The sequence below is a fragment of the Passer domesticus genome, chromosome 20 (assembly GCF_036417665.1).
Source record: "Passer domesticus isolate bPasDom1 chromosome 20, bPasDom1.hap1, whole genome shotgun sequence".
In the NCBI taxonomy this organism is placed as follows: domain Eukaryota; kingdom Metazoa; phylum Chordata; class Aves; order Passeriformes; family Passeridae; genus Passer; species Passer domesticus.
In genome coordinates this window covers 11,016,185-11,028,007 of record NC_087493.1, presented here as the reverse complement: position 1 = coordinate 11,028,007, position 11,823 = coordinate 11,016,185, and the positions used below count along the sequence as shown (strand labels likewise).

Sequence of the window (11,823 nt, the reverse complement as noted above, 5' to 3'; positions counted from 1 at the left end):
CTTTGGGAAGGAAGATTTATTTTAGTTTATTTCTAGTTTTATTTTATTTTTTCCTACATTGATTTTGGTTTATTCCTAGCTTTATTTTATTTTTCCTAAATTTATTTTCGTTTATTCCTAGTTTTATTTTATTTTTCCTACATTTCTTTTAGTTTATTCCTAGTGTTCAAAGTATGGATGCCCTTTGACTCAAAGATTTAATTTTTAGCTTCTTTTTTTTTATAGATATAAAAGAAATAAAAATTAAGAATTAGTATGAGTCAACATCTGCCCAGAGAGCATTTGCTAAAATATTAACTGTACAAGTAGCTGGATACAAAGATTTCCCTCTTTCCATGAACAGCAGACAACATTTCTTTTTGTCAGCAAAGATATTTCAGATTTATTGAAGCATAGTAGGATAGTCTGTGTCCCAAACATACAAACAAAACTATAAATAGTTCAGGAAGATAAGAAAAGTATCTTACGTAAATACGCAGCCTAAAATGAATCCAGAATCCAGGAATCCTTCCTTGCTCCCCACTATATTTAACATTTCCAGATGTGTCTGGATGACCAGTTTGGGATTTGAGGCCCACTCCTTAGAGACAATAAATTGGAATAAATGTCTTATATATATAAATAAATAAACAAATCTACTTCTCTGCAGTTGTCCCTGTCCTGAACAAGCATTTGCTATTTCACAACAGAGATGGTTTTCACTGGATTTTGCCTGTCCTGTAGATAATTGCCAGGCAGTTTCCTTTTCTTACTGTGGCTTCCAACTCTTTTATCCCTTGGACCACCTGGTCCTGTGGTCTGACCAGACTCAGATGTTGCAGTGGACCAAGGGCCTCAGTGATCTTCACATTGTCAGTGATTTTGGTCAGGAAAAAATGTCACACCGTGCAGTCTGTGACACGAGATGACAGCTGAACTCCACATCTGATTTTTAATGCAATTTTTAGCCCAGTCAGGAGGGATGAATGCAGCTCTCACAGAGCTCACAGCAGAGCAGGGGCTAAAGGCATCCCCTGCTTGTTCCATCACTGTCACTCCCACCAGCACAGGGAGGAACCACATCCCACAGCCAGCATGGATTCTCTGCACTCCTCAGAGTCTCTTCCTTCTCAGCCAGAGATGTGAGGCTCTGAAAAATCACTTAGCACTTTCAAGGAAAATAAAAAGGAAAAAAATAGCTAATTTCTAAAAGATAAGTTTGTAAGAAACGAGAGATGATAAAACAGGCACATTTGGCTCGTTTTCCCTCAGAACTGGAAGGCTTTTCAGAGCAACGTGCAGAATGATTTAATCTCCAGGAGTTTCCCCGTCATCTGCTTTAGAGTGGCAGGTCTGTGTTTACACAGTACCTCAGGAACCTGCCCAAAGAGCTTCCCTGTGTGTTCCCAAGCCAGCAGCAGGCAGCTCCTGTCCCCAGTGCTGTGATATTTTCTGGTTGCAGAGCTCAACTCACAGCCCGTGTTTGTACTGCTCGGGCTTTAGCAGCACCTCTATTTCTCATAAGTCAGAAAAAAAACCAAACATAAACATTACAAGGTTATATACAGCACCGATTTCTATTTTTGTCATCTTTAAAATAGTAGGTGAGTCCTGTAGTTCTATCCAAGTTGGCCCAATTCCTCTTTTTGTTTGTTTGGGGTTTAATTATCTTGGAAGAAACGTGCTGGTGATTTTGGGTCTCTGCTGCAGTGCCGTGACCAAGTCTGTGCTCACGTTATTCATCTCCAAGTCTGTGTTTTGCAAAGTTTGGCACCTCCATGCCCCTCCCCACCAGGGAGAATTTCAAAATCTCTGCTTTTTCTCCTCCTGGAGTAGCGCAGCCCGAGGGGAGCTTGGGCAGGCTGCTGGAAGTGGGGCAAAGCATCCGCTCTTCACAGCAGCACTGCTCCTGAGCAGACAGGGACTGGTGCAGGGAGACAGCAAAAAAAAAGGCTTGTGAGGGGGATTTTGGCATCAAAAGGCCAGTGCCCTGTGGAGAACTGCGGGGGGAATGGGTCCTGGGGAAGCTGGCAGCTCCCGGGCTGGAAAGGCAGATGCTGAACAGAGCTGTGCATGAGCAGAGCTCACAGCAAGCCAAGGTGCAGGACAGTAGCAGCCTGGAACTTTATAAATAAACAGCCCATGCAGATGGCAACAGGCAGATTCCTGCTCCTGCCCCAGGCTGTGCAGGATGAGGTGATCCCCAAGGCTGCTGTGTGCTGTAAGCGCTGCTGGGTGCCCTCACCACAGCTCGCTGTGCTCCTGAGCAGGCAGAGCCCTGCAGAAGTGCAGATTCTCTGTTTTTCAGCATTCTGTAATGGGTTTGGGCTGGAGCAGGTCTGTGTGTGCGAGGGAGTGGCTCCTGTTCTGCCTAAAGCACCACGGCCATGCTCATGTATTCTGCCAGAGCTGGGCTGAGGGAACACTGAGGAACAGCAGTGAAAGCTCTGGGGCAGGTATGAGGGCTAAACAGGGGAAGGGCAGGGCACTCAAAGCATCAGTGATGGGACCAACATCTCCATGAGAACAGGGCCCAGGGTGAGCAGAAGAAAGCCCTGTCCTGAGAGCAGCAGGTGGGATCAGTGTCTGTGCATCCCCGTGCCTGAGGCACTCAGCTGAGTCCAGAGGTCACCTGGGTGGGGAGGGCTGGCAGTGCTGCGTGCACAGTCCTCCAGGAATCTGACAGTTTGAGTGAAATTTGGGATCCATCTGCACCCTCTTCCATGGCCAAGGCAGGCAAGCAATGGCACAAGATTCAGCGAAATAATGCATCTAATCCGCCTGAGTAATGCTAATGCAAGCCTCTTGATTAGTGTTTAGAAACCAGGCAAACAATTGATTTAAAATAATTGGTAAATTATGATTAAATAAAAACATTTATACAAAAGAGTTTGTCATTGATATGGTTAAATAAATATTTGTAGAAGTAACTTATACTTGGCCCTGTGCCTGGGCGATGAGCTCTCTTGGGCTGGCTGTGGTTTCATTTTAATAAAGACCAGAAGGCATTCCAGGAATACATAATGCTCCCAGCCCATCCGATGTATATCTGGGGCTTTAGCTCTGCTCGCCACTAACCCAGGCCCAGCTTTGCTTTGTATCCCTCACTAGTGCTTGTCCCTCCCCAAAACACTCTCCTTGTCTGGGGCTGAGCCACCGCAACAGAGGCTGAGCCCAGGTGGGAATGCAGGTGGGAGCATCAGCGTGGTGGGAGCCTCTGCTGGGGCTCTGTGGGGAAGCCTCGAGCTCTGGAGCTGCTGCAGGGCTTAGAGCAACACAGCTCTTATCAGGCCCTGCTCTGTGGGAGATTTCCAAGAGCTTTACAGAGGGGTTAGCCTCATTATGGCCAGTTGGAGATAAGGGGGCCGAAGAGAGACGTGACTTGCCCGAAGTCCTGCTGGGGAGGGAACAGAAGCCAGGTCACCCCTGGCCAGGCCCTGTGGAGCCTCCTTGGCTCTCGGGGTGCTGCAGACTCATCCCACCCAGCTCCACAGCCTGGCAGTGTCTGCACTGCCTGGGATCCAGCCACTCCATGGACCAAAGGGATCTGTGCAGCCCCTCTGGCACTGCGCTGCCAGGGAGCTCTGGAAACACCCACAGAGTGAAGGGTGAGGGGGCACAGGTCAGAAAAATGGGTTATCTGGGGCCTGGGGGTGGCACTGGCACTGCCATGGCTTCTGCCCCTCATTTCCAGGCAGCCACCAGTGCTTGGAGGAGCCAGGCCAGGCACAGAGCCCTTCCTGCCTGCTCTGGCCACCCAGAAAGCAGCCAAGGGCTCATCGCTGCTACAAAACACACCAGGCTTGGCCTCACACGTCCCTCACTGCCCTCAGCACTGGTCATGCAGCTGCTCTCACCAGTCCAGCTGGCTGGGGAGTCCTGCTCCAAGGGACATCACCCCTGGCCCAGCCTCACCCTCCTCACGCTCTGGCACAGGCTCCTGAGCCTGGGGGCGAGGGCTGCCCGGAGGGGGGACACATTTGGCTGGCAGTGAAGGCAGGAGAGCCACTGGACAGCACTCAGAGGCATCCAGCAGCACAGCCTGGGGGTGGGAAGGCGTGCTTGGACCCTGGCTGGGGTGAGCAGCGGGGCTGGCTACAAGAGGAGGGACACAGGCAGCTCTAGGCTTGGTTTGCACCATGCACGAGGCTCTGGCGAGGTGGAGGGAGGAAGTTCCTGCTTTGCTGGGCTGCAGCATTTGAGGCTTGCCCCAGGCACCCCTGGAAGGGGAGCTCAGCACCTGGGAGCATCCTGCTGGTGGCTGAGACATCAGAACAGCCGTGGGCGTGAGAGAAGTCCCTTGGAGGGAGTAAGTCACCAGCTCCATTGGGAAACCATCCCCAGAATGTCATCTCCAGTGGATTAAAATAGGAATTTGCCTGCCCCAGCTGTGAGACACAGAAATTCACAGTCCCACTGACTGTACACCCCCCTCAGTTGTGCCCACAGGGAATTCACAGAGCTTTTCCCCAGTTCTCCTCCTCACAGGGACAGGGGAGCAGGCTCTGCACTGCCTGTGATCCACACCAGGGCCACGCTCCGGGCACGCAGCGCTGCTGTGCTGGACCTCCCAGCAAGGCCAGAGCCCTGACCTTGGTGTCCCACCAGAGTCATGAGTCAGGAGGCAGCTACTGGGATCTCCCACCCCACAGCCCATGGCTCTGGACAGCACGGGCTGTGTCTGGCCCTTCCCTCTGCTCTGCATGGGACAGAGGAGGTCCCTGAGTGCCTTGAGCTCCTGCCAGCACAGCCCACTTGACCTGAGCACTGTGCTGCAGCCCCACGGAGAGCATCACCCCTCCCTCTGACCTCCCTCAAACCAGCCTCAGAGCCTGAGCCTTTAACTCTTCCTTCACCTGCTCTGATCCCCTCTGCCCTCCTGGAGCTGATGGAGATGCTGCTGAAGGAGTGACAGGAGTGACAATCTGCCCAGAGCCAGGCAGTCAGGACAAATGCCAGTGCAGCCAGGGTCCCTGCAGGCTGGAGCACACGGGGAGGAGCAGGCAGGGCCATGGGACACGGGACATGGGACACAGGACAAGGGACATGGGCCATGGACAGCCTCCAGGGCAGTGCCCGGCTGTGGCAGCTCTCCACACTCACTGCACATCCCTGCTCAGTAAACACAACAGCCAGAGTTTCACAATCAAATATTTATGCTAGTAAAAAACATTTTACATAATCTTTAAACAGCTATGTCATCTCCCTTATATTCATTCTCTGATCTCCCTGTTTTCAGTCGGGATTGGAGAATTTAGTGTATTTACAAAGAAATAAATATTATGGTGAAAACATCAAGCAGCTTAATAGTAGCTTTAGCAAAGTGCAGAAGTATTTTTGTGTTCATGTTGTCAATTGCATAATATCTTCTGGACCTTCATAAATTGAGGAACCTTGCTTGGGTGCTTGCAGCACTGTGATAAATAGTTCACAGCTCCAATTCAAGCAAGGCTGGCTGCTGGCAGAACGGGAAGGGCTCATGACATCTCTGCCATAAACTTCAGCCCTGAAGCTCTGTGGGGAGATAAGGAGGGGACAGACCACTTAAAATCTGGCAGACAGTGGTAAATTCAGGGTATTTCAGAGTATTTCAGGGTATTTCAGGGTGTTTCAGGATATTTCAGGGTATTTCAGGGCATTTCAGGATATTTCAGGGCATTTCAGGGTATTTCAGGGCATTTCAGGATATTTCAGGGCATTTCAGGGTATTTCAGGTTATTTCAGGGTATTTCAGGGTATTTCAGGGTATTCAGCCTTCAGTGGAATGCTGCTGTGATGGTGCTTAGCAGGTGGGACTGGACCACCCCTGCTCCCAGCTCCCTGACCATGCTCTGGGCATGTCCTGGGCTAGGACACAGCCAGGATCTTTCTGAGCTAGTCCCTAGAGGCCAGCTCTGCTTCACAGTGGCAGAGGCACTGCTGCCTCACCAGCTCCACCTCAGAAAGCCTCTGTTTGTCCCAGGTCATGGAGAGGAATATCCTGACTGTTTGCCATGTGAAAGCCCCAGCTCTTTTCTGTGCAATTTACCCACAGGTGAGACCCCCAGGCCTCAGGCATGCAAAGAGAAGATAATTTCTCTCCAGGTTCCTGAAGGCCATGAGGAGCTGGAGCTTTGCTGGTGCGGTCTCAGAGCAGGAGGTTCATGTCTGCCCTGAATTCAGATCCACTAATGGTCAGTTCAGTGAAAATTCCTTCTCAGGGAAAGATTTCTTCTTCCATTACCACAATGATGACATCCTGGCTGTTGGTCTCTTCAAAGGATTGAGTTCCTTGTGAGCCTTGGCTGCTGGTTCCCCTGTGCCCTTGGCTACTGCTCCATACTCTGTACTGGGTATGAATGGAGGAATGCACTCCTCCTGAGCAACATATTTGTAAAACCAACTTTTTCCAGCCTTCCCACCCCTTCAGGGTGCAGAGTTATGCCAGCCTGGGGACATTGAGCACGGAGCTGTGTGCCAGTACAGCTGTCCCTCCCCAGGGGACCTTGGACACCAACAGCTGCACAAGCACACAGCAAATTATCACTGCTCTGCACACGGGATGGGGGAGTCAGGGCTGGGGGCTCAGACCGTCAGATCTGCCTTTCCAAAACATGCTGGGAGGATTCAAGAAATAAGGCCATGGCAGGAGGGGTCTTTTCCCAATGGAGATACCAGGTGCAAATCAAATATCAAAATCAAAAGAAATCAAAGGCAAAGCAGTCTCATTCCCACAGGAGAGGACAATCTGAGCAGACATGGCTGGCAGAACACCAGGTTTGGGGAAACTCCCCTCCTCTGGCACAGACATGTCACACACTGACCCCTCCAAGTCCCCACAGGGCTTTCACTGGAACTTCAGCTCAATTTGTTCTTTTTCCCATGGTGGCAAATCTACATACAAACAAACAATCTGCTTTAAAATAATTCAGTCCCATAAACAATAGGGTGTGTTGGAAGATTAGAAGGGATGGCTTCCTGGGATCTGGTGAGCAGCTCAGAGCTGATATCCTTATGACTCTGGGGTGTGACTTCTCAGTTCAAAGGAATTCCCTGCCATGACTAATTTATTCTGGCATTTAAGGCTCAATTCCACTCAGTGCAGTCGAGATGACCTCGTTTTCAAGGGAACAGGGAATGGGAATGGGAATGGGAATGGGAATGGGAATGGGAATGGGAAGCAGCCAAGGTCTCTGCAGGGACCTGTGTGCCTGTGTCACCTTCCAGAGAAAGGTGGTGCTGAGCCCTTTTCAGAGCTGAACACTAGTGCAGACACAGCCAAGACACCAGGGCTGGGCAATGTCAGCTCTGGAAATTCATGAGTTTGTGGGAGGATAAATATTTCTGGACTACCTAAAGCAGGCAGCAGCCAGGCAAATGGCTCAGTGTCTGTGGTGGCATCTCAGCCCTGTCCCTGCCTCTGAGGTTTAGGAGAGACAATTTCCTGTTTCCTGAGGACACCAAGAGAGTGGCAGGGCTGACTCTCACAAAAGGACCATCACAGGGAAACACCAGCTCAGAACTGTGAGTTCAGCAGTTGAGCAATTTGCTGAGATAAGTCAACAAATTAGAGCTTGTTAGAGGCGGTGTCACCTCCTAAGAAAGATGTGTCTGCATCCCCCACTGGTATCCCAGGAAAAGGAAAAGGAAAAGGAAAAGGAAAAGGAAAAGGAAAAGGAAAAGGAAAAGGAAAAGGAAAAGGAAAAGGAAAAGGAAAAGGAAAAGGAAAAGGAAAAGGAAAAGGTTCTGTGCTTCTATCCCATGGACTACATTAGGGTGAGACACCCCAGGATTTCTCTGCTGTGTTGGGACTCTGATGAATCAGAGCCTCTGGGGAGATGAGTGTAGAAGCCCTGAAATTCCTATCCCCAACCCGAACTGTTCAGAGTACTTCCCAGAAACCATGGGATTAAAATAAAGCAAAATTTAAAAAAAAAAAAAAAAAAAAAAAAAAAAAAAAAAAAACAAAAAACAATCCCAACAAAACTTCAAACCAGTCCTGAAGTATTTTAATGACCTAGAGGGAATTTAGGCAGCTTCTAGGTGAGCCCCACACATCACGGAAGCTGAGATCTGTCCTTGACTTAGCTTGGCTTGTGCCACTTGCATTACACAGTAAGAGGTGCCAGCAGATCACCCACTCAAGTGAACCAGGTGTGGGCCTGGGGAAGGGGAGCCCCACAGGGTCTGTGTCTCTTTATTTTGCGTGTTTGCAATCTGCTCCTCTCCTCTGAGAGCGTTTGCTAGGTGGGGAGGGGTTCTCCACTACCACAGCATCCTCAGCCTCCGTGGGACCGCTGGCACAGGGAACCTGGAGCCAAGGCTCAGCCCTGCCTTGCATGTCCTGTGTCTGTGTGCCAAGGCTCAGCTCTGCCTCACAAATCCGTGTCTGTGTGCTCTGTGTGCCCATGTCCCATGCCCCTGTGCCCAGGCTCAGCCCTGCCTCACAAATCCCAAGTCTCTCGTGTCCATGTGCTAAAGCTCAGCCCTGCCTCGCCTATCCCACGTCCGTGTGCTCCGTGTGCCCAGGCTCAGCCCTGCCTGGCATGTCCCGTGTCCCCCGTGTCCCTGTGCCCAGGCTCAGCCCTGCCTGGCATGTCCCGTGTCACCCGTGTCCTTGTGCCCAGGCTCAGCCCTGCCTGGCATGTCCCATGTCCCCCGTGTCCCTGTGCCCAGGCTCAGCCCTGCCTGGCATGTCCCGTGTCCCCCGTGTCCCTGTGCCCAGGCTCAGCCCTGCCTGGCATGTCCCGTGTCACCCGTGTCCCTGTGCCCAGGCTCAGCCCTGCCTGGCATGTCCCGTGTCACCCGTGTCCTTGTGCCCAGGCTCAGCCCTGCCTGGCATGTCCCGTATCCCTGTGCCACACGGAGGGCACCATCCGGGAGCATCTCAGGTGGATAATCCCTGGGGAAAGGAGCGCGCAGAGCAGCTCGGCTCTGGGCACACCTGTGCGACACCAGGGACACCCAGGTGACACCTGAGCAGCCCCGTGCCCACCCCTGACCCGTGCGGGCAGTCCTGCGCGCCCCTGGCCGGGAGCGCATCCAAGGCAGCGCTCAGGTGGAACGACCTTCCCAAAGCCATCCTCTGGCCCCAGCCCCTCCCTCGCCCTCGGGAACTGAGCCCCCCAGCCCCAGAGAGGCGCGGGACCCGTGTCCCACCACGCTGCAAAGAGTTAAGCCCTGGCTCTGTTGATATTTCCAGCGGCTCCCAAAGCCGGCGGAGACGGGGAGCGCCCGGATTGGCTGCGTACGGCCGGTAGTAATTAGGATCAGATATCAAACTTCTGTCTTTGCTAAGACCCTTTCCGATAGTCGCTGCTCCCCGCTAGACGATGACATCAGCCAGGACACCCAGCTGCTGGTAGTAAACTCGGGCGGGAGGAGGCTCCCGCTGGCTCCACGTTAATTAGTCCAGCACAGCACAGGGGGAGCAGTCGGTGTCTGTGCAGGGTCACTGCTGGATGGGACCAAATCTTACAAAGCCACTTGCTGCTCCTTGCCAGCCGGCTGTAAAAGCACCCCGAGCGTCCAGGAGAGCTGGATGAATCCTGAGCCACGGTTTGGTCGGCTTTTCCCTGTGGAGGAAGTTAATGGTTTAAGTGAGGGGCGGCTGGATCTGGTGCCCGAGTCACCATGACTCTCCTGGGGTCTGAGCACTCCTTGCTGATTCGGAGCAAGTTCAGATCAGGTAGGGAAAACCTTGAGATTTCTCTTAAAACTTCTCTCTTTGTCAAGCCGTAGGCACAGACTGTTTTGCATTAAATGTTCGGAAGCAGCATGTGAGCAAAAGACTGGAGGGGCTGTCACGGCTTTGCTCTTACAGAGGCTGTTCCACAAGTGGAGAGACTCATCTTCCTTCCTCCCTCTTGCTTTTTTTCCTCCTGGCTTTTCACTGTCTTTGATTTATGTCTGCGGTTGATTTCGGTAAAGCTGCAGCTCCCGGTTCTCCTGCTCTGGCCCTGCTGAGAAGGATTTGGGCTGGGAGCCAAAAGGGCATCTGGGATAAACAAGGTGCCTAATGCTGTCCGTATATTCCAGGTGCTCTTGTGGGTCTGGGTGGGATAACCACGGAGAGGACGGGCCTGACACCCTCTCTGACAGGCAGGCAGCCGAGCCTGTTCCGTTAACTTGTGACTAATTGGAGAAAAATGAATTTGAAGAAATGCGTCATTTTTAGAAGTAAAAATAACAAATGGAACATGAAAAGTATTTAAAGTGACATCATCAGAGAAATAAAACCAGAGGCGCACAATTGATTGCCGCTCGCGGAGGGCTTGCAGTAAAACATGCCTCCAGCTCGTGAGGCAGGGGAAGCACCAGGCAGGGGCTTCTCCAGGGACAGGCACTGAGTGAAGGTGAGTGAAGGTGAACTATGGGACAGCCGCTTCTAGAGCAGCCCCTCTGCTGGATGTTCATGCCTTTAGTCACTGGCTGCATCTACAGTAAGTATGCTCTCCTTGGGACCGGGTGTCTTGACTTGTTGTTTTGTAAACTTCAACAGTAACGCCAAAAAAACCAAAAAAAATTGTTCTCAAGGTGCTTTCTCTGACCTTCCCAGAGGTGAAGTCCTCCCTGGGAATATTATCTGTGAGGATGTGCAGATAAATCAGCTGCATGTGCTGTACGGATGCTTTAAATGCGGACAGGGCAGTCACGTTGGAGCATGCACCCGCTCTGGCATGTCACCCACGCCGTGTGTGTTTCTGCCTCCTTACTCACTGTAGATAATGAAATGGGAGATTTATGGCACTGATGGGAGACATGAGTGCTGTTATCGGGATCTCTTAGATAGCTGGGTGGTCAACTTAAACTTTGTTTTCTCAGCAAATACAAAGTTGGCAATTGGTTGAAAACCCCAGAGTGTGTGTGCAAACACAAGTGTCCTAGTCTGGCTGAATTATACAAAGCCTTGGTCCAGGTCTTTGGTGTGGTTTCCATATCGCTCTGATCTTACATTTCATTAGATTAAGTCATTCCTTAAATTTTGTTGGTATATTATGGTACACTGCTGTTCATTTGAAAAAAATCTCAGTCTGTAACAATTCCTCCAACATGTACAAAGCAACACTGCCACCTCCCTGAGGAGCGGAGGACGGGCTGTGCATTGTCCCTGCATTCTTTTCAAATGAACCAGGATTGTTTTTAAGGCTCATTTCTGGTTTATTTGTAAGCTGGCTTTATTATGGAACCAACAGCGGGCTCTCTAAACATATTTTTCAAATGATTCTCCAGGAAAAGTAAACTTTGTGGGTCTTTGCATCCATAAATTCTCGTGCCTTTCAGCATTTCTAGGACAGTTAATTTGTGGGGCATTCTTTGGTTCATGATTTATTCCCACAACTGCTATCCCTTGCTATGGCCTGGTGAAAGGCAGCCTTCCCATTTGACAAGATTTCTCTGCCTGTTGATTTTGCTGGAGCTGGGCTCCCCAACATCCCAAATGAGTGTCTGCACCTCACTGTCCCCAAGGCTGTGACCGCTGGTAACGTGGGACATGGCCACAGCACAGCCCTGGTTGTCACAGGGTGTGATGAGGGAGGAGATCAGGATGCTGAGAAACCCAAATAAGTCAATAAAGCAGCTTTCAGTCTGTGCTGGATTTTTAATAACATGGGAAACAGAGAAGAAAAAGCTAATATTTAATGGAATATCTTTATTTGCAAAGCCTCTGTGGCACAGTTTCCCCTGGTGTCCCTGCTCTGTGTGCAGGCTTTGTCAGCTGTAAAGCCCCACAGGGATGGCAGGAGGTGCACAGCTCTGATTTACCATCCTCCACTCGCTTGGAAGAGAGCTGAACACCTCAAACAGCCCATGGGCTGTGCCCCACACTGTCTTGCATGGCTCAGGGGCTGTGACAGGGGCCAG

At 51.0% G+C, this 11,823-nt stretch overlaps 1 protein-coding gene across 1 annotated transcript in view; it reads left to right on the top strand.

Annotated features, from left to right (window-relative positions):
• Positions 1–9,198: 9,198 nt before the first annotated feature.
• Positions 9,199–11,823, top strand: part of MYOCD (myocardin) — a 31,820-nt gene continuing 29,195 nt past the window's right edge. Inside the window, exon 1 of the mRNA XM_064395691.1 lies at positions 9,199–9,646. Within this exon, the coding sequence (XP_064251761.1) occupies positions 9,592–9,646 (55 nt within the window). The 5' untranslated portion in view covers positions 9,199–9,591. The remainder of the gene's footprint in view (positions 9,647–11,823) is intronic.